The sequence below is a fragment of the Wickerhamomyces ciferrii genome, contig 00007 (genome assembly GCF_000313485.1).
Source record: "Wickerhamomyces ciferrii WGS project CAIF00000000 data, strain NRRL Y-1031 F-60-10, contig 00007, whole genome shotgun sequence".
Classification (NCBI taxonomy): Eukaryota; Fungi; Ascomycota; class Saccharomycetes; order Phaffomycetales; family Wickerhamomycetaceae; genus Hansenula; species Hansenula ciferrii.
This window is the reverse complement of record NW_011887733.1, coordinates 160,336-186,263: the sequence shown is the minus strand read 5'-3', so window position 1 is coordinate 186,263 and position 25,928 is coordinate 160,336. Positions and strand designations below refer to the sequence as shown.

Sequence of the window (25,928 nt, the reverse complement as noted above, 5' to 3'; positions counted from 1 at the left end):
GCATAGCTCTTATATCACACTCTCTCACTCTCTTCTTATAAGCATAGCTCTTATATCACTCACATCTCTTATAAGCACAGCTCTTTTTTTTCATTATAATTTTCTAAATTCATTCAAAACGGGATAAATAGCTTCAAAAGCTTGATAAATTTCTTCACGTTGTTTTGCACCAGTTAAAACAATTTTACCCGATACGAAAATCAACAAGACAATTTTAGGTTTAACCATTCTATAAATTAAACCTGGAAATAATTCAGGTTCATAAGAAGAAAAGGGACCATGACTAAAAGCTAAACCTTCTAATCTAATTGGGAATTTAACATCACATGAACCAACAATATTTTGAATTTTAAAATCTGTGAATTTTGCATTAAAACCTAATTTTTGAATAATTCTTGCATATTTTCTTGAAGCTAATTTTGAATCATCTTCAGATTTTGCACCTGTAACAACCATTTTCCCTGATGCAAAAATTAAAGCAGTAGTTTTAGGTTCTCTAATACGCATAATAACAGCAGCAAATCTCTTGGGATTATATTCAGCATTACGAGCATGAAGGGCAATAGTCTTCAAATCTAAACGACAATCTAAATTAACAGTTGCAACAATATTTTGTAAAGTTGGTACAATACCTGAAGTTGTTGAATCTTCATCATCATTATTATTTGGTTCATTAACTAAATCTTTTGAATCACCTTCTGATTGACCTTGTGATTGTAAATCTTGAGATGCAGTTGGATAACCAAATGAATTTGATGAAGTAAATAATTTTGCATCAGCAGCAGTTTGTGGAGTTTTAAAAGTATCCATTGTTGGTTAAAGAAATAAAGGTATAGTGTATATGATATTTATTGGATGATGGTAATAAAACTCTATAAAAGTGTATAAAAAGAAGTAACAATTCAATGTCTCCTTTAGTATTAAAATTCAATAGTTAAATTTGTATTGAATATTGAAATATTTATTGAATGTGGCCCAAACAAACAATTTGATTTTTCAATTTTCAGTGTTTTCCAAAATAAAAAAAAAGTGGGAAAATTGATTGTTTAAATAGTTTTTCAAGAATTCGCGAACAAGTATAGATAAGATTTGAGACATAAAGTAGTATTAATTAGGGAGTTGATTGGAATAAGTGGTGGTTTATTTGATTATTTGATTATGGATTAGTTAGTAGCTACTCTATGTGTTTTTGTAATTCTAATGGTGTTAATAATTATAGTCTTTGTGTTGTATTGTCGTGTATTATGTGACACAATTTGATCAACACCGGGTAAATTTTTGATTATTTTCGCGTTTTTAATTAATTTTAATTTTCGTGTATTGAAATTGAAATTCAAATTAATAAAATTCAAATTAACCGCTGAGTTTTAAAAACATTGATTTTGTTGGCGGCTAATTATAAAATGAGTGGCAATTATTACAACAATGGATATCAATACAATCAACAGAATTATCAAGAAGGATATCAATATAATCAAGATCAATACAACAATGGGTATAATAATGGGTATCAAGAGGTAAATTATAATAATGGTTATCAAGATCAGTACCAGGGTTTTAATGATCAATACAATGGTCAATTCCAAGGCTATAATGATTTCAATCAATATCAATCAATACCACAACCAATTCCTCAAAATTATCAACCTCATCTAATTCAACCAATTCAAACTTCATCTCAAAATTATCAAGATCAATATCAACAAGATCAATATAGTACTACGCTTCAACAACAATATCAACAACAATACCAATATCCATCTCAATTTGATCAAATTCCACAACCAATTCCACCAGTGATATCTCAACCAGTGCAACCAGTGCGACCAGTGCAACCAGTGCAACCAGCACAACCAATACAGAATCACCCTGTCCAACCTATTCATCAATCACCAGTTGTTCAACCAGTACCGCCTGTTCAACCAGTACCTATCCAACAACAAGCGCCACCTCAACAATATCAACATCAACAAGTACCACAACATGTACCACAACATGTATCACAACAAGCTCCAGAGGTTCCACCTGCTCCAGTGCAACAAGTTCCAAAAGCACCTGAAGTTCCAGTTCAACAACCTCAACAGATTCCTTCGGTCCCTGTCTCTTCAATCCCACCTATTCCTCGTTCAAAGCCTATCCCTCAACCAGTGGCTCCAAAACAACAATATCAATCATCTCCACAAAAAAAAACCCATAAATCACCAATCAAAATAATGAAACCAAAATCACCAATTAAACAAAAATCACCAATTAAACCATCATCAAAATCACCAACAAAGACATCATCTCAACAATTACAAGAAAAACTTCAAAAACATTCATCTTCACAACCCAATAAACTTGAATCAACACCTTCTAAACCAATATTCAATTCTAGTAAACAAAATACTCCAGATCAATCATTAAAATCTGAACCAAATTTCGAAATAATACCAAATAATCATTATAATGATACAATTGAACAATTAAGTCAACAGGATTTTCAAGATTCAAAATTACAATTAAAAGGTGATTCAAAATTTAGTGATTTTTTAGAAAATCCAGGTTCAAATGTTGTATTATTTTTCCAAATTGCAAATGAATTAAATTTACATGCAGATGAAAATTTAAACAAGATTCAAAACAAGAGAAATTTACAAGAATTTTATACTTTAAAACAAATTTCAATATCAAGTTATGAAAAAATTTTAAATTATAAACCAAAAGTTTCTAAAAATTATCAAATTAAATGTCATTTAAAATTAGGTGAAATTTATTCAAATTTATCTAAAATTAATAATAATGGTGAAGATGATCAAGAATCTCCATTAATTAAAGCAGGTTATCATTTCGATCAAGTTTTATTACTTTGTGATCAAGATAATTTATATGAAAAATTAATCACTCAAACTAAAATTATTAATTTATTAATTGAAACAAATCAATTTAAACAAGCTTTAAAATTATGTAATAATCTTTTTGAATATGTTAATTTTATTGATTCCATATATTTAATTTATTTAAAATTTAAAATTTTAATTAAATTTGATCCAAAGCAAAGTTTACCATTTTTACAATCAATGTTGGATCGTTTTAACAAACTTCCAAATATACCTGATACATATAATGAAGGATTATTATTATTAAAATTAAATGAAATTACATTTGCAATTCAACAAGGTATTAAACCTATAACTGATGTTAAAAATTTAAAATCAAACAACAAATTAAATTCAATTCATATTGAATTTATTCAAATCTTGAACAAAATTACAAATAAACAAATAAATGATGATATTGAAATTGATTTTAAAACTTTAAGTTCAAATATTTCCAATTTACCCAAAGCACAGAATAATAAAATTCAATATAATTTACCATTCCAAGGTAAACTCATCACAATTTCAGATCAATTACCAATTTATAAATTAAACATATTAATTTGTTTAATGTATGGAATTTCATTATTAAATTCAACACATTTGAAAAGAAAATCTTTAACCTTATTTGAAAAATCAATTAAATTAATTGATGAAGAATTAAACCAAATAAATCATTCATTAATTTCAATTAATGAAAACATTAAAGCAAAGTTTAATGAATTAAATCATTTAAAAGCTTTAGTTAATTTTTTCAAAATTTTAGAAAATTCAATTATTGGTCCAATTGATGATGAATTATTAAAAAATTTTAAAAATTCAATAAATTTATTATCTAAAGATTTATATCCAAATTTTGAATTGAAAATTATTTATTCAATGGCTTTAAAATTTCAATTAAATGGTGATTTAAATATATCAAAAAATTTCTATAAAAAATTGATCAACAAATTTGAATCTGAAGAAACTTCAAATACTAAAAATTCAAATGAAATTTATATTTTTTCCATTATAAATTATCTTTTATTAATTGAATCAAGTATTCATTATTATACAAGATCTTTACAAAATGATTTAATTCCAAATTTAACTCAAGAAAGATTAATCATATTAAATAAATTAGATGAAATTATTAATTTTAAAAATTCAAATTTAAAATCTAAAGAATTAATTGAATTAACTTTGATTTTCATAAAATTAATTTATAATTATGAAAATTTATCCAAAATTGAAATTAATGAAAAAATTTCTTTAATTTTAAAAAATTTTGAAAATTTAAAAAAATTCCCATTATTATGTTCAATTTTATTATATATAAAATCTGATACATTAAATAGTAATTCTGATCAAAAGCAAAAATCTTCACAAACTTCATTTAATTTAGCAAAATTAGGTTATTCACCAATATTAAGATATTTATCAGGTTTATTAAATTCTCAAAATGCAACAATTGCAAGAAATTTTCAACAAGCTGAAATTCAAAATTTAAAATTAATTAAAATTAAAAAAAACATTGAAAATTCAAATTCAATTAATTTAAATTATTTGAATGAAAAAATTAATGATTTAGATTTTAATGAATCTCAAAAAATTATTGATTCAATTTAATCAATTATTTTAATCAATAGAATGTGTATATGGCTATGTAATGTATATTATGAATAATGACTTGAATATCAAAATTTAAAACTTATATCTAGATCATGTACTACATTCATGACTGTACAGCTATCAAATAATAATCTATATTATATATAATGTTTAAACGCTATATGGAAACCAAATTTATATAAATATAATGTACTATAAAAAACCACATCTGTATATGATACATTAGAAATGAATTTAAAAAAGATATAAGAATATAATGAATCAATTTGAATTCTTAAAAGAATTTGTTGAATTTGTTGAATTTGTTTTTTTCAATCTATGAGCCATTATAGCAGCTTCAGATCTTTGACTTTGTTCTGAATTTTTAATATGACCACGATCATCTAATTCAACTGAACCAGCACTTTCAAAAAGTGAAACTTGACCAACTAGCAGACCTAAAGTTTCTAAAACTTGATGAGGATCATTTAAATGTGATGTTGCAGATGTTGGTTGTGATGCTGGACCAACTCTAACTGGATAAAATCCAAAATTATTAAAATTTGGATCTTTATTAAAATTTTCTGATGATTCCCAATCTTGTTCGATTGATAATAATTTATTAAACATATCTTCATCTGTTGAATCGTCACCAAGACATAAGATAAAATCTGGTAAATCTTCATGTAAATGATTTTCATTATTAAAAGTTGCACCTGTTTTTTGTGGGAAACCATGTTTTGTTAATGTTAATCTTTTAACAATTTCTCCTTTATTAACGAAATTTGGACGAACTTCAACATTTGCTTTACCAGTCATAACTTCCACTTGATAATCTTTAGCTACAGTAGCTTGTAATTCTTTAACTAATTCTTTTGCTTGAAATTCACCTAATTCAGGATCACTTCTTCTATAATGCCATGTTAATGCAACTTTTTTCTTTTCAATATTTGATCCTGGAGTTTTATCTGTGAAATTATTAAAAATTTCTTCAACTTTTTCTTGCCATGACATATCTGCTTGTGCTGCTAAATTAACCCATTTAGAATTAATATCTTTCATAAAACAACCATGTTCTGCAGATAAACCAATTTTTGGATTATAACCCAGCCATTTTTCTAAAAATGCTTGATCACGACCACTAATAATCCAAATTTGATTTTGAGGATCTTCTGATAATTTATTTAAAATATTAATCAGTCTTGCAGATGGTATAGCTGCAGCTGGATCTTTAACAATTGGAGTTAAAGTACCATCATAATCAAATAAAAATAATCTTCTTTTAGATTTTTTATAATGTTCTAATAATGAAGGACGATTTAAAGTTGGGGTTAATTTTTTTCTATTATCATCATCAATACCTGATAAAAGAGATTTAAGATATTTATTTGTCCAAGATTGAATTGAAACAACATCTTTTGATAAATTTGTTTGTAAATGATTTTTTCTTTGATCATCAAAATTTAAACTTTCATAAATAGTTTTAGCAACTGCAACTGAATCCCATGGATTAACAATTAATGCATCTTTTAATACACTTGCAGTACCACTAAATTCTGATAAAATTAATGGTGAATGATTGTATTTTTGTGCAACAACATATTCTAAAGCTGTAGTGTTCATACCATCTCTAACTGATGTGATTAAACCTAAATCAGCAACTCTTAATAAAGCTAAATATTCAGATTTATCAATTCTCATTTGATAATGATGAACTGGAGTATGATTTAATGAACCAAATTTACCATTAATTTGAGAAATTAATTCAGAAACTTGATTTTCAACTTTTGTTGAATGTAAGACATTTGGTGAAGAAACTTGAATTAAAATAACTTGATCTCTAAATTCAGGATACATTTCCAAGAAAGTTTCAAAAGCTTGTAATTTTTGAACAACACCTCTAACAGAATCTAAACGATCTCTACCAACAATTAGTTTTTTATGACCATATAATTCTTTAATAGCTTTAACTTTATTATCAATTTCATCATTAAAAGCATCATATTCAATTTTGGCAACATCAATACCAATTGGTAAAGAATCAACAGAAACTGTATTACCATAAACACTAATAGAATTTGGTGTAGTTTCAGAACCTAACAGACGTTTACAAGAACTAATAAAATGTCTTGCAAATGAATAATTTTGGAAAGTAACTCTATTTGCACCTAATAAACCATCTAATAATTGTTGTCTTTTAGGTAAAGCACGGAAATATTCACTTGATGGGAATGGGCAATGCATAAAAAATCCAATAATTGCATTTGGTAAACGTTGTCTTAATAATTGAGGTAATAACATTAAATAATAATCATGAATCCAAATAATATCACCTTCTTTATAAGTTTGTAAGATTTTATTTGCATAAGCTTCATTAAATTTAACATAATCATACCACCATTGAGATTCATCTTTACCATCTGAAGCACCACCCATAATATAATGGAAAGCAGGCCATAATACATTTTCAGCATATTTTCTCCATCTTTGTTGATCTTTTCTTAACAACCAAACAGGATGAATTTTATCAGTTTGATTTTCTTTTGAAATTAATTTTTCAATATTTTCTTTATCTTCATTATCAAGATAATAAGAATCATCATCTTGATTAATATCAGTACTTTCAATTCTTAATTCACCAGTCCAAGCGATGAGATGGTTTTCCCATTTGGTTTCTTGATCAAGATAGTTAAAAGATGATAATAAGGCAGAATTACCAGTTAAATGTCTAACTTTCTATATGGTTATTTTGTTAGTATAACGGACATCATATGATTGCTATTATGAGAGAATACTTCAATAACAAGATATACTCAATAATACATCCAATGCTATTTTAATTCTCCCAGTAAATACATATAGATCTTTACTTACCCAATCATCATCAGCGTCTTTTCTATAAATGGTGTTTGGAATGGTGGTGAAGGCATTCAATATTCTACCGCTCACATTCTTATTCTTGTAATCTTCAGGTTTGATGAAGTTTTCGATCTTTGGGTAGACAAACTTTTGCTGGGTATCGTTCGTCATTGTGAGTATCCTTTTGCCTCTGTTTACCTCTGTTTTCCTTGTTTTCCCTTCTTATCTTGGTTGTTGTTGAGGTTGATGTTTTGGATTGTTTTGGTATCAGATGATGATATGCTTCTCCAGAAAGATGCTTCTAGACTTGTAAACACAACTAAACGATTGAGATCTGAACTATTGAAATTTGAAACTCTTTGATCTTAATACCAGCAGGATTCTGTCTATTTATATTCAATCCAATAACAGCAATTAACAAAGCTCAATTTCCTCAGCGGCTGTTGCAGATTTGTTGTTGTCGATTGTTGAAATTGTTAGCAATATTTTAATTACGACGTTGTCATTTTCGATTTCTTAACTATGAATGTTGCGAATGTTTCCGGATTACACGCGCAGTTACCGTTTCGGGAAGTCTAGAATGTTCTGGATATATATTCTAATGGAGATACTACAATAAAGATCTATCATAAATCATGTATTCTATAAATTAATGCTATGTAAATGCTCTGTAAATGCTATTATATGAATATTGTATATATGTTGTAATCATATCAAAAATAAGGTGCACTTGCTGGTATATACTCATCTGAACCTAATTGACTTTCATAAGAATCATCATAATTTAAATTTGTTGAATCTTGTAAAGGTAATCTTAATCTTTTAACATTATTACTTAAATTATTTAAATCAAATTTCCTCTTTCTCATGTTGTTATAGCCCTTTGGTGATGGAATTTGTGATAATTGTGCTATAGGTAATGATTCAGGTTGTGTAGGATATAATTCTTCTAATTCATCTTCAATTTCTTCATATTCTATTGATGTATCTTCAGACATTGGTAATGGTTCATTGGGTATAGTGAATGAGTTTATTTCACATTTTAAAGGTTGATTGTCTTTTAATTCTCTATTGAAAACTTCTTCTTCAAGTTGTTCAATGGAGTCATCATCTTCTTCTTCTTCATTGACATTTACATTGTCTTTGTTTGAAATGTTATCTTCATTTGGGTCATTATTATTAGTTCTTATTGTCAAGCTTTCATCATCATCATTTGTTTCTTCTTGACCATTATCATCATTATCATCAATAACTGCATTCCCGCCATTTTCTTCATTCACTTTTTCATTCAGTACAGTAATTGTATCATCTTTTTGTGAAGAAGTATCCATTACACGTTCTGGGACTTCATTTTCATTATCTTCTGGTTCAATAGTTTCATCGGCATCTTCACCCTTATCACTTCCATCACTGTACAGTTCATTTGTTGTCATTGGATTCACTATAACTCTATCATCTATCTGATTTGAACTATTAATTCCCTTATTATTTATCAGATCATCAGGTAAAATATTTTTAGCTGTACTAATATCATTATGACGGGTTGAAGGTGATGATTCCAACAGAACAATTGGATTTTTATCCATATATGTAGTTCTTAGCTCATCGACTTCCTCCTCTTCTTCATCTTCTTCATCATCCGTGCCAAAATCACCTTCATCTAATGTAAATGAATTTGAAACATTTGAAGAAATTGGATCATTTTTACCAACTTCAATAATACCATTTAAAGTTTCTTGAAATTTTATAACTTTAGGGATTAAGTTTGAACTTCTTTGTAATCTATTTTGTTTAAAATGAACAAAAATTGCAGTAGAATTTAATGATGATGATGAAGTAACCCAATCTCTATATAACATTAATCTTGATTTGAAATATGATGACCAAATTGGATGATCACCTAAAGGCGATACTAAAATTTGTTGATATAATCTTTTTGGTTTAGGTTTTGGTGTTAATGGACCTATGAAACTTTGTGAACTTCTCATCTCTTGATGTTGTTGTTGAGTATTAGATATTGGATCTTCTTTAGTTTCAACAAATGACATATTTAAAGTTGTAGAAGAATTAAATATTGTACATATACAATTATTTATAGCACAATAAGTTGATAATAATTTGAAAATGTTTTGAATTGCTTTGTTTTTCTTTTGTTCTTGTAATTGATTCTTACCATTTAAATTTTCAAATTGATTAAAACATCTTGATATTAAACTTGCAAAATCATCAATAATTATTAATCCATATTTATTGGGTTTCAGATTTAATGATTGTATGAATATAAATAATGCACTTATTGAATCAAGCCGTATATGATTTAAATTTGATAATAGGTTTTCATTATCGATACCAAGATAATTTTTAATTGTATCAATAGGTATACATTGTAATGAACTAATCCAAAGCACATGTTTCTCTTCAATTAATGAATTTTTAACAAATTGTGATGATAAACTTGATTTTCCTGATCCTTGAATCCCACAAATTTCAAATATTTGTCCAGGATATAATCCACCTTCTAACATTTCATCAAATGCTTGAATCCCAGTACTCAAAGGTTTAATTGAAGGTGAATCATTCAATAATTGTGATAATGGTTGGGAGGGAAGCCGATGTACTTGAGATGCCATTCTTGTGATATCCTATGACACAAATGCAATATAGTACAATCTATGAATATTTAAAGAACCAGCTGGGTTGAATGCTTTTTGTTTGACTTTTTTGGTGATATCTATTCATTGTTTACTTTTCAAAAACGCGTTTAAGATTTTTTTTTATCTATATGAAAACAATCGCGACTACAAAACTTCAAATAACATAATCTCATTGCCAAAATATTATAAGCTATTAATACACACAAAAGAAGTTTCCATAAAAAATTCATAAGAAATAGTCCGTAGCAGGTTTTTTAGAAGGTATAGCACTTGCATCTTGTAACACAGCTTCAAAAATTTTATAATCTCTATTCAAATTATCATCAATTGTTAAAACAGCAGCTACATTACCACATCTATAACAATAATTAGGTGCAGACCATACTGTAACTAATCCACCATTGAACATTTCTTTATAACCTTCCATAACCAATTGATGAGCTCTTGCAATTAATGATATATTATTCTTATATAAGAATTGATCAACTTCATTTTTACCAAATAAGTAACCAGCACCTCTTGGACTTATTGACCATCTTTTAACATTATCAGGGTCAGACCATAATAAATCACACATTGCTCCCTCATGAGGTACTTCTTGTTTCCTATCAATCAATTTAATTTGATTTATACCTTCAATATCTGGTGATAATCCACCATGAACACAAAAAACACCACCTTCACCACCAACTAATGCACCTAATGCTAAATAATCAAACACTTCACAACAATATCTCCATACATTTGCAGATCCATATTTCCTTATACATTCATCATAAAATCCATAAACTGTTGTAATTTGTCTTGATTCATGATTACCTCTAATTAAAGTAACTCTATCTGGATATCTAACTTTTAAACAAAGTAATAATAAAAAACTTTCTAATGAATAAAACCCTCTATCAACAAAATCTCCTAAAAATAAATAACGTGCATTGGGACAATCTCCACTTGATTTAAATAAAGTTAATAAATCATGTAATTGACCATGAATATCACCACATATCGTTACTGGAGTATCAACAATTTGAATGTTTGCCTCTTTGATTAATAATTCTTGGGCTTTGATACATAATTCATGAACATCTTGTTCTGAAATGTGTTTACATTCTTTTAACAATTGAATGGCTTTATCAAGATCTAACATTTGACTTATAAATTCATTTGATTAATAAAAAAAGATGTGATGTGATGAGATGAGCTTTGGGAGAAAATAACAATGATTCTATAATGCTTTCTTTGAAACTTGTAGGGTGAGTAAACCAATAACCTGACCAATAAAATCAACTAATGTATAACAATTCAAGTAAAAACTTAATTCAATTATCTCATCAAAAGTGAAATATTTCAAATTCCACCATAGTTAAGCAATTGTTTATTATGGGTTTTTTTTACGTGTGCGCGTATTTCTTCAGGGTAACGCTCTGAATTACCGCCATTGTTAAGGGCAGAAACTTTTCACTTTTCATGTATAAGCATATAAGCGTTCTTGATCTTTTAATATTCAATTCTACAAATTCATAACTTCTATAATTTATATTATAAATATGTTCTATTATACATGTCTTTAAAAGGAATATCAAGTGCAAGTTCAAATGAACCAATGATCGTTAAATAATATCGTTAAATGCGTTTATATCATAATAATTGTGTGATTGAGATTGTTTGTGTTGTGTTGTATATCTTTGTATTGTTGTTTATGGTGATCTAATCACGTTTGAATTGTGGTAAACGAATACCATTGGCAACAATATATGAGTTTTCTTTATTAGCTAACCCAGCAAATGCATTATACCAAGCTAATAAAGCAGTAATAAGACCAAAAATACCACCAGCTTTTGTACATGAAGTACTTTGAACAAATTTACCAACTGATAACATTAAGAAAGTTATAGTTAAAGAAAGAAATAAACCAAAAAATGCAACTGTTGATTTTAAAGTACATAAAGTAACACCAGCAGTGAAAATTGTCCAACCTAATAAATAAAATCCAACTGCATTTTCTAATTCAATTTCAGATTCATAAGCATCTAAAATTCCAAACCATGGAATATAAATAGCACCAAAACTTAACCAAAATCCACCATAAGAACTTAAACAAGTACCACCAAAAACATTACCTAATGCAATTTCCCACATACCTGCAGTTAATTGAACAAGACCACCATAAAACATTGCTAAACAAACAACAATATTTGGAACTTGAACAGATCTTGCTTGACAATTAATTAATGATAAAACAAAAGTAGTTAAAGCAAAAGCACTTAAACCTAATGGAGCAGGATTTGCAAATTTATATGGAGATGGTAATGAATTACCAGGAGTTAATGAACCACCAAAAGCAGCTAACATATCAGATTTTAAAAATTTTTTACCATCTAAATGAATAAATTCATTTGCAGTACCTGATGTTGTTATACTATATAATAAATCTGAACCTTGATTCTTGGAATAATTTGTATTATAAGTTCTTGATTGTGAATTTACAGAAATTGGATTATTTTCATAATAACGATCATGATCATAATTTTCTGAATCATCACTAAGATGAGAGATTTGAGCTTCTAAATCATTTTGTTGTTCTTTAATAGCCATTGTGATGTGATATGATCTATTATATGATTGCTATTATATATATATCTATGATTGTTTATATGTTGAATGACAAAGAGTTTATATATGTCCGATGTATTAAAAGTATTGTAATGAGGATATTGATGGGTATAAATAATAAAAGTTAAAGTTAATGGCACCCATAAATAAACTTTGAATCATTTCTTAAACTCTTAAACTCTAAACTCCTTTTCGCATATTATTGTTGCATTTCTATTTGACATGTTTAATGTTTGAGTCAGGGAAAAATTGGAAAAAATTCTGATTCTTCATACATGTTTTATGCAATTGTTTACGTACATAAAGGTTTTTGCTAGGCTCCCTTCACCTGATTTGGTAAAAATTCGTGGAGTCCTTTGAGAAATAAGACTCTTGTGCACTTGTGCACTTGTGCATCAAATACTTAAACAGTAACGCCATAGATATCAATTATTTTCTACCCCTTTCTATACAAACCCTTTGTTCTTATTTGCCTAGTTTTCAAACAATTATCGTTTTTGCTTTTCGGGATTGCAAAAAAAACTTGTGAAATGCGAGATGCAATTGAAAAAAAAAATAAATGTGATTTTAATCAATAAATCAGACAACAACTTTGACTACAACTAGCTACACAAGTAACCTGGTAGTTGGGTATATATAGTACGAGTGCTTTAAGACTAACCTTAGTCTGTCCATCACCTATGTCTTCACCTTCAACTTCACCTTCAACATGGTATGTTATCCCAGTTGATTCCACCAAATTTCCACTTGATTTCCACAAGTTTGGCGAGATCTTCATATTGCATACACCGATAATTTGTAGCCTTTCCAAACTCAGCCTTACACCTGTTTTCCGGAGGAACGTATCAAGGGTTTATCCTAGAGTGTGGGTTTGGTGATTGTAGTTGAATAAAGTTGTTTGATTCAAAGAGGATCTCTTGATGTTTAAATAGTTGCAAAGGATGTGTTAATTCCCACTTCATAGGCTCCGATTTGGTATATCATAAGCTTCTTGTGGGTTAAGTATGTACAAATTCACCACTTTAAAAGACTGGCCCCACTTTCCCAATCCCACTGGTCTACGATTTGGTGAAGTTTGTCAAGTTTTCAAGTTGTTCAATTGCAAATGGCTGAACGAATGGCTGAACAAAAAGAAATTTGTGGTGCAGATTTGCAGATTTCACGTTCGGCTGAAGTAAAATTTTGCTAGAGCCGTTCAACGGTTGCATTTAGGAAAACTTTAAAGTGGTGGTGGACCTCAAGTGATCATAGTTTATGACGATAGGAGTACTATGTGGTAAGTTATGGTTAGTTATACACATTCTATCATTATCAACATGCTCTATCGATTAGTATTCTGTGTTTTTTCCCATGAGAATTAACTTGATTTCCACCTTTCCAACTTATTTTTTACTCAAGAGTTTGAATTCATTGGCAAGATTCCACGTTGTGATTCGCCAACAGTTTAATTAAATTCACAAATCTGAAGACTTTAGGGACTTCAATGGAGACTTTGAAGACTGTTGACCTTTGGGACTTGTACCACTTATAGCTATTAAGATAGGCGTAAAGAAGCACAGAGCAGAATGTAGTAAAACTAGACTTAAAGTTAACACTTGATTGGTCTAATTTGATACAGAATGTAGTAATTGTTGTAACAGTAACGAATAAAGATAATTCATTTAGTAATATACAAATATATAAAAACAGAAAGAGGATTTGGACTCTTTAATAGTAAAATGGAATAAAACAATAAGATTGAGCAAGAACGTGGATTGACATGTGAAAGGTGTAATAATTGGCGGTGGTGAATTGGTTTTGTAACATGTGAAAGTTGTAGTAAGTGATGGTAATGAACTGGATTGTTAACATGTGTAAATATAAGTGATGGTAATGAAGTGGTTTGGTAACATGTGCAAATATAATGTCATGTGATGGAGCATGTGATAGTATATGTAGTACAGACTCCGAATTTTGAATTTGAGGGTCTACGTAGTATTATGTATTCGATCACCAATTTTAAACTTTCATACCAGGAATTATATAATACAAATAAATTTGAGATTTAAAGATTTTAAGATCAACTTGAAAACTGTGGTTTTAGAGTGAAGGAGAGATTCATGCAGTTCTAAACTCCTTTTTCATAGTTGATGTTTTAAATCATTTTACTGGTTGAGTTGATGTCGTAGTTGTTACTCTTGCTTATATTGAAGTTAGAAAATATGTATTAATATTCATAAAATTTTGCAAAACTAAACAGCTACCTAGTTGTTTTTCATTAGGGCATTCGATTTCTTGTTGTAATTTCTTTTCTCTTTAAAATTTTTGACTATTATCAAATATCTAATATATATCATGGAAAATTCGACTAGAAAATTATTGATCCTGAATTAGAATCCTGAAATTATCAGTCAAATCCCCTTGAATGATCACCAACCAAGAGCTTCTTATTTCTCATTGGCCTTTTGATATTCCAAAATTTGAGAAACAGAATCAATAATAGTCTTTTCTAATGGAATCCATTTTCCCAATCCAGACCATTCTAAAGATTTACTTGAATCATAAAACCAATGATTTTTAGCAACATGTTCCTCAGCACCTTCAGGTTTCCCCTTTGCAATTTTTAAATCTTTAAAATTCTTATTAATTACATTTAATAATGTTTGTCCATTAAACGCACCATTAACTGGGAATAATCTTTTACCTTTCAAATTTTGGTCTTCTAATGGTAAAACATGTAATAATGCAACATCACGAACATCAGTGGCTAAACCTAATGGAGTATCAAAAAAATGTTCATCTGATGGATCAGTTTTCAATAATTTATTAATAGTTTCAGCTGATGTATTTAAAGTTGGATTAATTAAAACATCTTCAAATTTTTGTGGACCAAGAACAAATGGTGGATTAACAGTAGTTAATTCATAAGAAACTTTATTTTCAGAAATATATTTTCTTGCTAATTGTTCAGCTGCCTTTTAGGAAACGGTATATGCCTTATTATCATTATCAACATCTTCCCAATTCATTGGGTTCCAAGTTTCTTCAGTATGAATAAATGAAGAATCACCTAATTTATGACGATGAACAATAGCGGCAAAACTTGAAGTGATAACAACATTTTCCACTTTTGAACCAAATTTATCAATTGCAGTTAAAATATTTTCAGTTCCTTTTGTTGCTGGAACAAGATATGTTGTTTTCAAAGAATCTTTATCAACACCATAAAAAAATGGTGAAGCTGCATGAATAACTTTGGTAATTTCTGGATGTTTCTCCAAGACATGATCAAATGCATTTGGAATTGAAATATCTTCAACAATTTCAAATGATAAATCACCAGATGGTTTCTCATTTTGGAAATTTTTTATAATTTTATCAGCTTTTGATTGTGATCTAACTGTACCAATAACTTTATAACCTTTTGATAATAAAACATCAATGATGTGTAAGGCAATAAACCCAGAAGCTCCTGTTAATAACACTGTTGTGGTCATGATTCTTATTGATAATTCTCTTTAATTGAATAGAACTAGATATTCTCTTGATGTTTATTTCTTTGAATTGTTCTTCTTTTCAATGGGGATATTATTTGATTTTTATACGCATCTGAACCCTGAATTGAATTTGGTGATATTTCCCCTTTTGGTATAAATTATTCGCTTATCAGTGGTATCGATATTAACAATCAAATTTGAGAAATGTTGGAAATCATCAACGAACTTCGAAGAGCTTATGAGTGGATCAATTATCTTAAAGACGTATAAGCGTTAAGTTCAAAAAATCATAAACCATGAATTGTATATTGAAGGTTGTTCTTTTGTTGTAAACGCGTTTGTTGCGATAAATCAAGATAGACTCGTCCTCTGCTTATTAAGCTCTACGTAATCAAATTTTCATGTTGTGACTGTTCCTCGAAAATCTTTTAGTATAATCTTGATTCTTCACTTAGTATATATAACTTCTTTAGTATTCATCAGTTATTTTCATGCCATCGGGTGTTATATTGCAACCTAGGAATTGGAATGATTTTTTTTTTTGATTCTGACATCATTATATTATATGGATAATCCAAAGGATTGGGAACACATTGTGATTGAGCATGTCAATTTATCACAATTCCATCCATAGAGGTTTAATCCATTATTGAATCAATAAGGCCTTAACGATTTAGATTGAAAGTTTCTTCATACACTGATAAACTCTACAATATCTTCATCTAAAGACAGTTATCGATCTGTTAAACCATTTTTATTCAGTATCAATAATTAACTATACTTTAAATAAATGTTATTAGTTGGTAATTCAAACCTGTAGAGGGATAAAAGTATCAAATTAGTGATTATGTACTACAATAATATATTTTGTTTAATTCATGATGATATGCATTTATGCTATAAAAAGTTCATTATATAATTAATTAATTGGTATTCATAAAAATAAATCCATCTAGGATTTTAATGCAAAGGTTTATTGTTTCAAATTAGTTTTTAAGTTTAATTTAAGCAACAGAGTCAACAGTAGCTTTGATTTTGATGGGAACAACAGCATCATAAATATTTGGTGAATGTGGAGCCATAACACCAATTTGAAATGATTCTTTTGAATAGTTGTATGGATCGTTGGTACCTTTAACAGCAAAGAATGTGTTTGAACCATTACCAGTTAAGTAACCGTTTTCAACAGCCCATTTGGTGTTGTCATAAGATGGAGATGTTTGTAAAGTGTGGAAACCTGAACCACCTTCTTGAATAGTGAAGAATGCTTCATAAGTTTGGTTGTCAGCAATTTCAACATTTTTGGAAATGACACCAGTTTTGTAATCAAAATCAAATGATTCTGAACCTTCACCAGCAAAGAAATAGTTGATAGCAGCACCTTCATGGATTGATGATAAACCTTTGTTGTTAACTTCTTGGTTGTCAGATTCGATGTTGAATCTGATTGAGCTTTGGATGGCAGCAGCAGAAGCACCAGTTAAAGCAACAGCAGTGGCTAATAAAGTTGAGAATTGCATTTTTGTTATTTGTGTTGTATTGTAAGTCTTGTAGTTGTAATTGATTGATTCAATTGATGATGATTAAAACAAGATTAAAATGTTGAATAAAACTAGGATTTCAAGCTTCCTTTATACTTTTTCGACACTTTAAAAATAGAAACTAGTTACACCATAAACAAATTTCTAAACGTAATGATGATTGTTTGCATTTTGTATTTACTATTTTGAGATTTGGAAGTACCTCTTTTCTTTTGCTGACCCTTCCACGAGGATCGTCGATCAGCGGTGAAGTTTCCAGAAAAATAGATTCAAGATTGACAAAAATAGATCGGACCGTTAAAACTTAAGAGATATACTGATTGTGAATCAGTCACAAATTACGAGGTTAATCTACAAGATGGTTCATTGAGTAATATACATATTAAATCATTACTATACAGGTACTTTAATTTTAAAAGTATAACAATTATCTCTGCCCCCGATTGTACCTGAAAATTCCGCAAAAAACCTTAATTTTTGACATAGAATAAAAAAGTTTCTATTTTAAGGTTTAGCATGAAAAAATAATCCCGTGCAGACTCCGACTTTACGTCATTTTCTTTAAAATGAAGATGACCGTAGTAACTTTTTAACCATGGTTCAGGGTCCAAAGTTCAAACTTGTTCAACAATACAACAATATGCCTATGATGGTTACATGCGTAAAGGAAAAGTGACCCAGGGTATTATGACTTTTTATTCAGGATGAAAATCAGGTCATTTAGTGGGGGAGAAGTCTGAAAACTGAAAACTGAAGTAACGAGTAACAAGTTTGAACTCTGAGTCTATCAGGATTCAGCAGTATTGTTAAACAATAATTGTTTCAATATATAGTGATGTTACATGATAGTGAATTTATGACTGCTTTATAAAACCAAAATTAAAGAAGTTAAATCCCTTGAAAATCGAGATTTTTACTATCATACATCATACACTAAAGTACTTCTGCACATAGTTCATAGCTCTGAATCCTGATCTGTTGAATAAGACAGGAATACAACGCTTTTCTTACGAGTATGTCCATTATAGGCTATGAAAGAAATTGCAAGTATACTTCCTTCTTTTCATGTGATTCATTAAGCCGTGGTAAACTGTCGATGGCATTTAAAGTAAGTAAATATTATGCAATAAATAATATAGTGTATCTGAGAAACTGAAAAGCTTTAATTCCAAACAATTAGAAGATATTATGATGAACCTGAAGTAGATTCTAGATGTCTATTGAGTGGTTAATCGGCACGTTTTATTAGTTATTAATGATGGTTTAGCTACTATAATATTGTGTGTTTTTTTCAAACGTATGATTTATTTTACTTATGCTATGTTATATAAAAATTAAAATTATTGAGTCATTATAAATGTTTCTTATTATAAAATGTGGTATATTTGTTCATAAAGTAATCCCATTCAAAGGATTATGATGCAAATCATGATTCTGATCTAGTGTATAAGCTTATTTTAAGCAACAGAGTCAACTGTAGCTTTGATCTTGATTGGAACAACAGCATCATAAATATTTGGTGAATGTGGAGCCATGACACCAATTTGGAATGATTCTTTTGAGTAGTTGTATGGATCGTTGGTACCTTTGACAGCAAAGAAGGTGTCTGAGCCATTACCAGTTAAGTAACCGTTTTCAACGGCCCATTTGGTGTTGTCATATGATGGAGATGTTTGTAAAGTATGGAAACCTGAACCACCTTCTTGGATAGTGAAGAATTCTTCATAACTTTGGTTATCAGCAATTTCAACTTTTTTGGAAATGACACCAGTTTTGTAATCAAAATCGAATGATTCTGAACCTTCACCAGCAAAGAAGTAGTTGATAGCAGCACCTTCATGAATAGATGATAAACCTTTGTTGTTAACTTCTTGATTTTCAGATTCGATGTTGAATCTGATTGAGCTTTGGATGGCAGCAGCAGAAGCCCCAGTTAAAGCAACAGCAGTAGCTAATAAAGTTGAGAATTGCATTTTTGTTATTTGTGTTATATTATTTGACTTGTAGTTGTAATTGATTGATTCAATTGATGATGATTAAAACAAGTTCTAAACGTTGAATAAAACTAGGAATTCAAGCTTCCTTTATAGTTTTCTGATGTGTTATAAATAGAAAGTCAAGCACAAGGATATTATGGAATTAAATGTGTTATATCATTAGAAGCTAAGAAGTATAAGAAGTTGTAACTTGTAAAGTTGTACTACCCCATTTTTTGTTTATGTTTTTTGTTTATGTTTTTTGTATAAGTATCGAAGATCATTGATCATCGGTACCTGAAATTACTTCCAGAAAACATCGGCCTAAAAATAGGGCAAATCGTGAAGATTTAATTGAGAAACTTGGATATCATAAAACGATACAACAAGCTTGAAGAGATCAACCAGGTCAATATTTGATCCATTGTTTCTTTCAAAATGCCTTCAAATATCTGGTGTCACTTTACTGTTACGTTATTACTAACTGATACAAATTAAATAAAACATTGTTGAGCTTGAAAATTCGGTACTGCACGGGCTTAAAATTTAAATCTGGTACGTATTTAAGTTTCTATTTTTAAGCTTATAAAAGTTGAAGATGATGTCATTTTGTAATTAAAAGAATAGATATTAGAGATGCTAGGATACATTTCAAACCTTTTGAATTCATTCCTTTAAATCACTCAGTAGTACAAAAAGATTTTAAAAATACACTCATTGAGAGAATCTATCAAGAAATGCAATATCAATAGTTATTCAATTTGGCTTCTCACTTAAATCTATGAAGACATTCCTTAGAGATAAAGTAAATAGAATTATGGAAGTTAAAAGGCTATGAAAAACAACTCATTACCTTCACTAAATCAAACATCTCAAACAATGTATCTCAGCTCATCTAAACATCTCAAATCTAGTATCTCAAATCTCAAATCAATCTCTCAAATCAATCTCTCAAATCAATCTCTCAAACATCTCAAATCAATGGTCTCAAATCAAACATCTCAAATTAAAGATCTCAACTCATTCAATCATCTCAAATCGATGATTTTAAATCTCAAACCAAACCTCTCAAATCAAATATCTCAACTCATTTTAATTATCTCAAAAAGGGAGTTTATGAAGAACCTTTTTAGCTACAACTCACATATTGCGCTACATCTTATAATCACAAGCAAACCAAGAAATAATTGAAAGTTTCAGAACCTTACATACAATCATTAGATTTACGTCCCATTGTATTGGAAAGCTGATATCAATAATATTCAGCGAGAATAAGCTCACTTTTAATTCATACGGCTAAAATGTGGAAGTCTACAAAGTGTATAGTTGTAAAATTATTGATCAATATATATTATAATTTAAATAAATTAGTTTTAAATTTCACGAGTGCTATGAAATATTAGATGGTATAAATAAATATATAGATAAATTAATAGGAAAGCTCTTTACCATCATAATCATAAAATTTACCATTTTGCTCTTTTGACAAATTAGTGATTGTTTTTAATTGTTGTTTTGCACTTTCTTCAGGAGTTAAAGTTTCAAAATTTTTCAACACTTCAAGAACATTTGGTTGGTTTTCCTCAAAATAAGATATTGCTGTGTTAAACATATCAGTGGAAACAGCACCTGGATTCAACGAAATAACAGTGAAACCTTCAGATTCTAATTCAAAGCTGAATTCCTTAACAGCATAGTTCAAAGCTGCTTTTGATTGACCATAGGCAGATGTACTAAATGGGATATAATCATTAATAGAACCTGCTGAACTGGAAACGAAAGCAATATGTTTTGTTTGAGATTTTTGTAAATATTTGTAAAGAGCTTTAACCAAGAGGATTGGACCAACAGCATTGACATTAAAATGATTGATGAATCTTTCTTTTGGTGTTTCTAACAAAGGTTTATAAGAATGTTGAATACCAGCATTTGAAATCAAGACATCAATACCATTTGAAGCAATATTTTTCAATTGTTCATCTAATTGATCAAAAGATTCTTCATCAGCAACATCAAGTTTAACGATGTGAACTTTAGAGTTTGATTTAGATAATTGTTGCAAGTCAGAAGCAGAAGCAGGATCACGAGCTGTTGCTATAACAGTGTTTGAAGGAATTGATGATAACTGCTTGGCGAATTCATAACCAATACCACGATTGGCACCTGAGATAAAATAAACTTTTCCAGACATATTATTGCTTGTAGTTAATTAAAATTTAATTGTTCAATAGTTCAATTGTTCAATTGTTGATTGATTGATAGTGGATTTAATAATGAGATAAGAATATGATATTGAACAAAAGGACTTATTTATATACATCATGGACTGCAACAAATCGATTTATAAGCATATATGCAAATTTGAAGTTTCAATTATCAATTATAAGCTTAAATTTAAAGTTTGTATATATGGAATATTATTGATCTTATAATTTGTAATTATAGTGTAATATTGCTTTCGGTTTTAATAAAGATGAATTGTTAAATCCGGCATTAATTTATAAGCATATTATATTAATATTATTAATATTATACTAGCACTACATCACAAAGAATAAACAATAAACAATAAACAATAAACAATAAACTTCAAGTAAGCTTTAAAGTTCGTTGATTGTGGATTACAAATTGCATGCGAAGTACTGTAAAAATATATATAAAGTAGCAGCTGACAGCTAGCAGCTAGACGTATATAACTACTTATATCATAATAGCTTAAATAGCAGCTGGCAGAGGTATTAATAATTAAATATATTAATATATTAATGATTCTATTATAACTTTTATATTATTTTTAAAATCTATACACCGTACACCATATTACCATATGATTGTACCATAATTAAGCAGCCAGGCATACAACTTACACAAACGTCAACAAGATACCAACTAGTAAGTAGTTATGAAGTATAGGTTAACGAAATATATGTATATAATCTAAAGTTTTAAGTCAATTCAAATTATTTAGTTATATTTCAGCTTATAGTAATAAATATGTCATCAATGTAATGATAATGTACTTTTTGTAGGAATGATAATGTACTTCTTGCGTACGTCTATACGATTTTTAAAACCGAGAAAATCCGGAGGATTTAAGCTTTCAACCTAATAAATTTAAGTTAAATCATAACGACAAATTAATAAGTAAACAGTAACGTTCTATTGCTTCATAACACTTCATAAATCCTTCTCTATTTACTCGTATTAGTTTTTTAGCTAAATTCCAAGTTTTATTTAAATATTATTTTGGAAGATAATTGAAAGTTTTAATTTCAAAGTTAAAATAAAATTTCGGACATTGATAAATAATTTGAAATCTTTTTTTTGAAAAAAAAATACCTTTTAAATGTCATTATTTTACGCTAATTGAAGATAATAGTAAGCCTCACTTCTATAGAAACTAACTTCTCTTGCTATTAACAATCAGTGTATTAATTATACTCAATTTAAATCATAATTAGCCTTTGATTATATAATCAAACTGGTGGGAATATATATCGGTGTTTAATTTTTGTGCCAAATTTCAATATATAAATCACTAGTATTTCAAAGCTAAAAGTATAGTGTATAATTACTGAAGAGCATGCATTGAAGCTTGAGAAAAAGTACACTATGTTCATGTTGTATCTGCTAAAAATGCTTTAAAGTCCGGTGTTGATGATGTTGAATTACACCGTGAAGACACCGTGAAGACAGTTATATATAAGTGATCAATTATTGGATCCAAATTAAAATAAAAGAATTGATGAGTACCAATTACCAAAACTATTGGTGTAATTGAATTTGATCTTAAGTTTGATCCATAGATAATTGGTAGCGTGCTTAGAGAGTATTTTTGAAGAACATTTTGATAGTTTATTAAATTAGTTCAAATTTCACTTCTGCCTATAAAACCATACAAAGCACCAGGTAAAATAACCTTAAACAAACAGCTTCGAATCTCCCACATGGACCTGATGTTGGAATATTTGATTGAAGATTCATTTTATATACTTGAACTTATTTTCAAATCACTTGTATTTTCCTGGGGAATCAAATTATACCCACACCGGTCATAATGCCAAACATAGTAATAGACTAAAAAACTGTGGATCTTTCCATCAAAATTTAAAACTGGTGATATAAGGTTATGTGACTATTAACAGCATCCACGATCTTGTGGAAGGGAGACTTCAGACTCGTTTAGAGGACTATGGCTCAGAAGCTTAAGTCAGATACCATAGTATCCAGTTCTTTCTGTGGTATAAAAAGCTGTTATCATGCTGGTTTTAGTACGGTTATATTATATATTTATATCACCATCAAAAGATTATCAGCATGTCCGTCGAAGCTAGCACACAGCAAACCCAGCAAGTAAAGAGCCATAATCCACTACTTCTCAATATTGATGTATCCAAAAAAGTTAGAGGAGGATTTGATGAGAGTCTTGTTGAAGAATTACCATCAACTACAAGAGCTCGTTTTGAAAGACATGGAGTTGATTTAAGTAAAGGATATCCTGAAAAACCACCATCTGATCAGATTCCTTTATACGTTGATGATGCTTTCAAAATAAGGGACAAACCTCAGGAATATATTCCAAGAGGTAAATTTGCTGATCGCTCCAAAAAGGCATTGTTTAGTAAAGCTAAAGAATTTAAACATCTTACTAAATATATTGGAACTGAAATTGTTGGTGTTCAATTATCTGATTTGAATGAACAAGAATTAGATGAATTAGCTTTATTAATTGCTGAAAGGGTTGTTGTGTTTTTTAAAGATCAAGATCTTTCACCACAGAAACAATTAGAACTTGGTGCATTTTTTGGTAATGTTGAAATCCATCCACAATTTCAACATGTTCCAGGATTACCAGGTACTTCAGTTATTTGGGATGCTCATTTCAAAAAAAATGGATTCAAAAAGACCTTTAAAACTGCTAAAACAGGTACTTCAAATTGGCATGCTGATTTAACTCATGAATTACAACCTCCATCAGTCACACATTTACATTTGGATGCTATCCCTTCAATTGGAGGTGATACTAATTGGTCTTCAGGTTATGCAGCTTATGATAAATTGAGTCCAGCTTTCCAGAAATTCTTAGAAGGTAAAGTTGTTACACAAAAATCTATGCATGGTTATTTAGATAGAAATGATCCATTAGGAGGTCCTAAACATGTTATTAGAGAACAACCAATTATAAGAACAAATCCAATCACAGGTTGGAAATCGTTATTTGTTTCAAATGGTGCTTCAGTACAATTAAAGGTTTAGAACCTGATGAATCTGATTTGATTCTTGAATATTTGAATAGTGTTTATTCCAAGAATTTAGATATTCAAGTTAGATTTAATTGGCATTCTGATACTGGTTCAAATCTTGGAACTTCTGCACTTTGGGATAATAGAATTGGACAACATAATGCAACATGGGATTATGAAGATGAAGATCGACATGGAACAAGAGTTTCTTCATTAGCTGAGATTCCATATTTTGATCCAAATTCAAAATCACAAAGAGAATCTTTAGGTTTATAAATGAATTTTTTTACATAATTTGGTTTCCAATTTATTTAATTATATGTTCATTTTATTTAACTATTTACATTCATATGATTCTAAATTGTAATTAAACTTTTGTATTTTCTAGTTTTGTGATAAATTAACTAAAGATTTTTCATTTGAAGAATTTAACAAGACATCATCAATAAATTTTTCAGCTTTAACTTTACCATGATGAGATAAGATGGCACCAATTATAGCTTTAACAACACCATCAGAAACTTTAATTTCACCTGATTTGGAAGGATCAGTTAATAAAGCATCTCTTTTTTTCCAAAAAATAACATCAGTTAAATTGTTTTTTTTAATGAATGCATATAAAATTTCTGAAGAAGTTATATTTCTAGATGTAAGGGAGCCTAATTGACTTATTGATAATCCATTAATATCTGCATCAACATCTTTACTTTCTTGTTTATGGATTGTATATAAAGAAGCTCTATTTTTTAAGAAATGTGAACCTAAAATTGATAATTTTTCATTGAATGGTTTAATACCATGAGCAAATGATTTATGAGTAAGGATTTGTAATGATAATTCATCAGGTAATTCATATTCTTTACCTAAAAATTCTTTTAAACTTTGTAAATTTTCTTGATTTAATCCATATTTTTTCCCACTTGGAGAATACATATAATCTTCTTCATCACGTACAAGACCACGTACTCTTGGACCTTTGTGTAGATATACGACTGAACGTGATTGTGATATTATGCTAGATGAAGGTCTCAAAGCCCTTTGGGCAAGAGGAACTTGTGTGGTTATTAATTTCCGTATGCTATTCATGATTTTATATTGGTCAAAATGTTTTTGGATCA

The 25,928-nt window shown here is 28.9% G+C and overlaps 12 protein-coding genes across 12 annotated transcripts; 2 read left to right on the top strand and 10 right to left on the bottom strand.

Annotated features, from left to right (window-relative positions):
• Nucleotides 1-93: 93 nt before the first annotated feature.
• Nucleotides 94-810, bottom strand: SPT15 (TATA-binding protein; the record flags this gene model as incomplete). The annotated part of the gene is made up of 1 exon (XM_011278989.1): nt 94-810. The coding sequence occupies one exon, from the start codon at nt 808-810 to the stop codon at nt 94-96; it is 717 nt and encodes a 238-aa protein (XP_011277291.1).
• A 593-nt stretch (nt 811-1,403) lies between these two features.
• Nucleotides 1,404-4,466, top strand: BN7_430 (Immunoglobulin A1 protease; the record flags this gene model as incomplete). Its single annotated transcript, XM_011278988.1, has 1 exon — nt 1,404-4,466. One exon carries the CDS (start codon nt 1,404-1,406, stop codon nt 4,464-4,466), a length of 3,063 nt encoding a protein of 1,020 aa, XP_011277290.1.
• Nucleotides 4,467-4,730: 264 nt separating this feature from the next.
• On the bottom strand, nt 4,731-7,478 carry TPS2 (trehalose-phosphatase TPS2; the record flags this gene model as incomplete). The annotated part of the gene is made up of 2 exons (XM_011278987.1): nt 4,731-7,184; nt 7,305-7,478. The coding sequence occupies 2 exons, from the start codon at nt 7,476-7,478 to the stop codon at nt 4,731-4,733; spliced, it is 2,628 nt and encodes an 875-aa protein (XP_011277289.1).
• Nucleotides 7,479-8,020: 542 nt separating this feature from the next.
• Nucleotides 8,021-9,937, bottom strand: RAD55 (putative DNA-dependent ATPase RAD55; the record flags this gene model as incomplete). The annotated part of the gene is made up of 1 exon (XM_011278986.1): nt 8,021-9,937. One exon carries the CDS (start codon nt 9,935-9,937, stop codon nt 8,021-8,023), a length of 1,917 nt encoding a protein of 638 aa, XP_011277288.1.
• Nucleotides 9,938-10,187: 250 nt separating this feature from the next.
• Nucleotides 10,188-11,108, bottom strand: PPH3 (phosphoprotein phosphatase PP4 catalytic subunit PPH3; the record flags this gene model as incomplete). Its single annotated transcript, XM_011278985.1, has 1 exon — nt 10,188-11,108. One exon carries the CDS (start codon nt 11,106-11,108, stop codon nt 10,188-10,190), a length of 921 nt encoding a protein of 306 aa, XP_011277287.1.
• Nucleotides 11,109-11,668: 560 nt separating this feature from the next.
• Nucleotides 11,669-12,556, bottom strand: BN7_426 (acetate uptake transporter family protein; the record flags this gene model as incomplete). The annotated part of the gene is made up of 1 exon (XM_011278984.1): nt 11,669-12,556. The coding sequence occupies one exon, from the start codon at nt 12,554-12,556 to the stop codon at nt 11,669-11,671; it is 888 nt and encodes a 295-aa protein (XP_011277286.1).
• Nucleotides 12,557-15,000: 2,444 nt separating this feature from the next.
• Nucleotides 15,001-16,050, bottom strand: BN7_425 (uncharacterized protein; the record flags this gene model as incomplete). The annotated part of the gene is made up of 2 exons (XM_011278983.1): nt 15,001-15,512; nt 15,624-16,050. 2 exons carry the CDS (start codon nt 16,048-16,050, stop codon nt 15,001-15,003), a joined length of 939 nt encoding a protein of 312 aa, XP_011277285.1.
• Nucleotides 16,051-17,054: 1,004 nt separating this feature from the next.
• Nucleotides 17,055-17,570, bottom strand: BN7_424 (uncharacterized protein; the record flags this gene model as incomplete). The annotated part of the gene is made up of 1 exon (XM_011278982.1): nt 17,055-17,570. The coding sequence occupies one exon, from the start codon at nt 17,568-17,570 to the stop codon at nt 17,055-17,057; it is 516 nt and encodes a 171-aa protein (XP_011277284.1).
• Nucleotides 17,571-19,048: 1,478 nt separating this feature from the next.
• Nucleotides 19,049-19,564, bottom strand: BN7_423 (uncharacterized protein; the record flags this gene model as incomplete). Its single annotated transcript, XM_011278981.1, has 1 exon — nt 19,049-19,564. The coding sequence occupies one exon, from the start codon at nt 19,562-19,564 to the stop codon at nt 19,049-19,051; it is 516 nt and encodes a 171-aa protein (XP_011277283.1).
• Nucleotides 19,565-20,996: 1,432 nt separating this feature from the next.
• On the bottom strand, nt 20,997-21,758 carry BN7_422 (SDR family oxidoreductase; the record flags this gene model as incomplete). Its single annotated transcript, XM_011278980.1, has 1 exon — nt 20,997-21,758. One exon carries the CDS (start codon nt 21,756-21,758, stop codon nt 20,997-20,999), a length of 762 nt encoding a protein of 253 aa, XP_011277282.1.
• A 2,126-nt stretch (nt 21,759-23,884) lies between these two features.
• On the top strand, nt 23,885-25,086 carry BN7_421 (TauD/TfdA dioxygenase family protein; the record flags this gene model as incomplete). The annotated part of the gene is made up of 2 exons (XM_011278979.1): nt 23,885-24,805; nt 24,877-25,086. The coding sequence occupies 2 exons, from the start codon at nt 23,885-23,887 to the stop codon at nt 25,084-25,086; spliced, it is 1,131 nt and encodes a 376-aa protein (XP_011277281.1).
• A 108-nt stretch (nt 25,087-25,194) lies between these two features.
• On the bottom strand, nt 25,195-25,896 carry MRPL15 (mitochondrial 54S ribosomal protein mL57; the record flags this gene model as incomplete). Its single annotated transcript, XM_011278978.1, has 1 exon — nt 25,195-25,896. The coding sequence occupies one exon, from the start codon at nt 25,894-25,896 to the stop codon at nt 25,195-25,197; it is 702 nt and encodes a 233-aa protein (XP_011277280.1).
• Between the last annotated feature and the right edge of the window lie 32 nt (nt 25,897-25,928).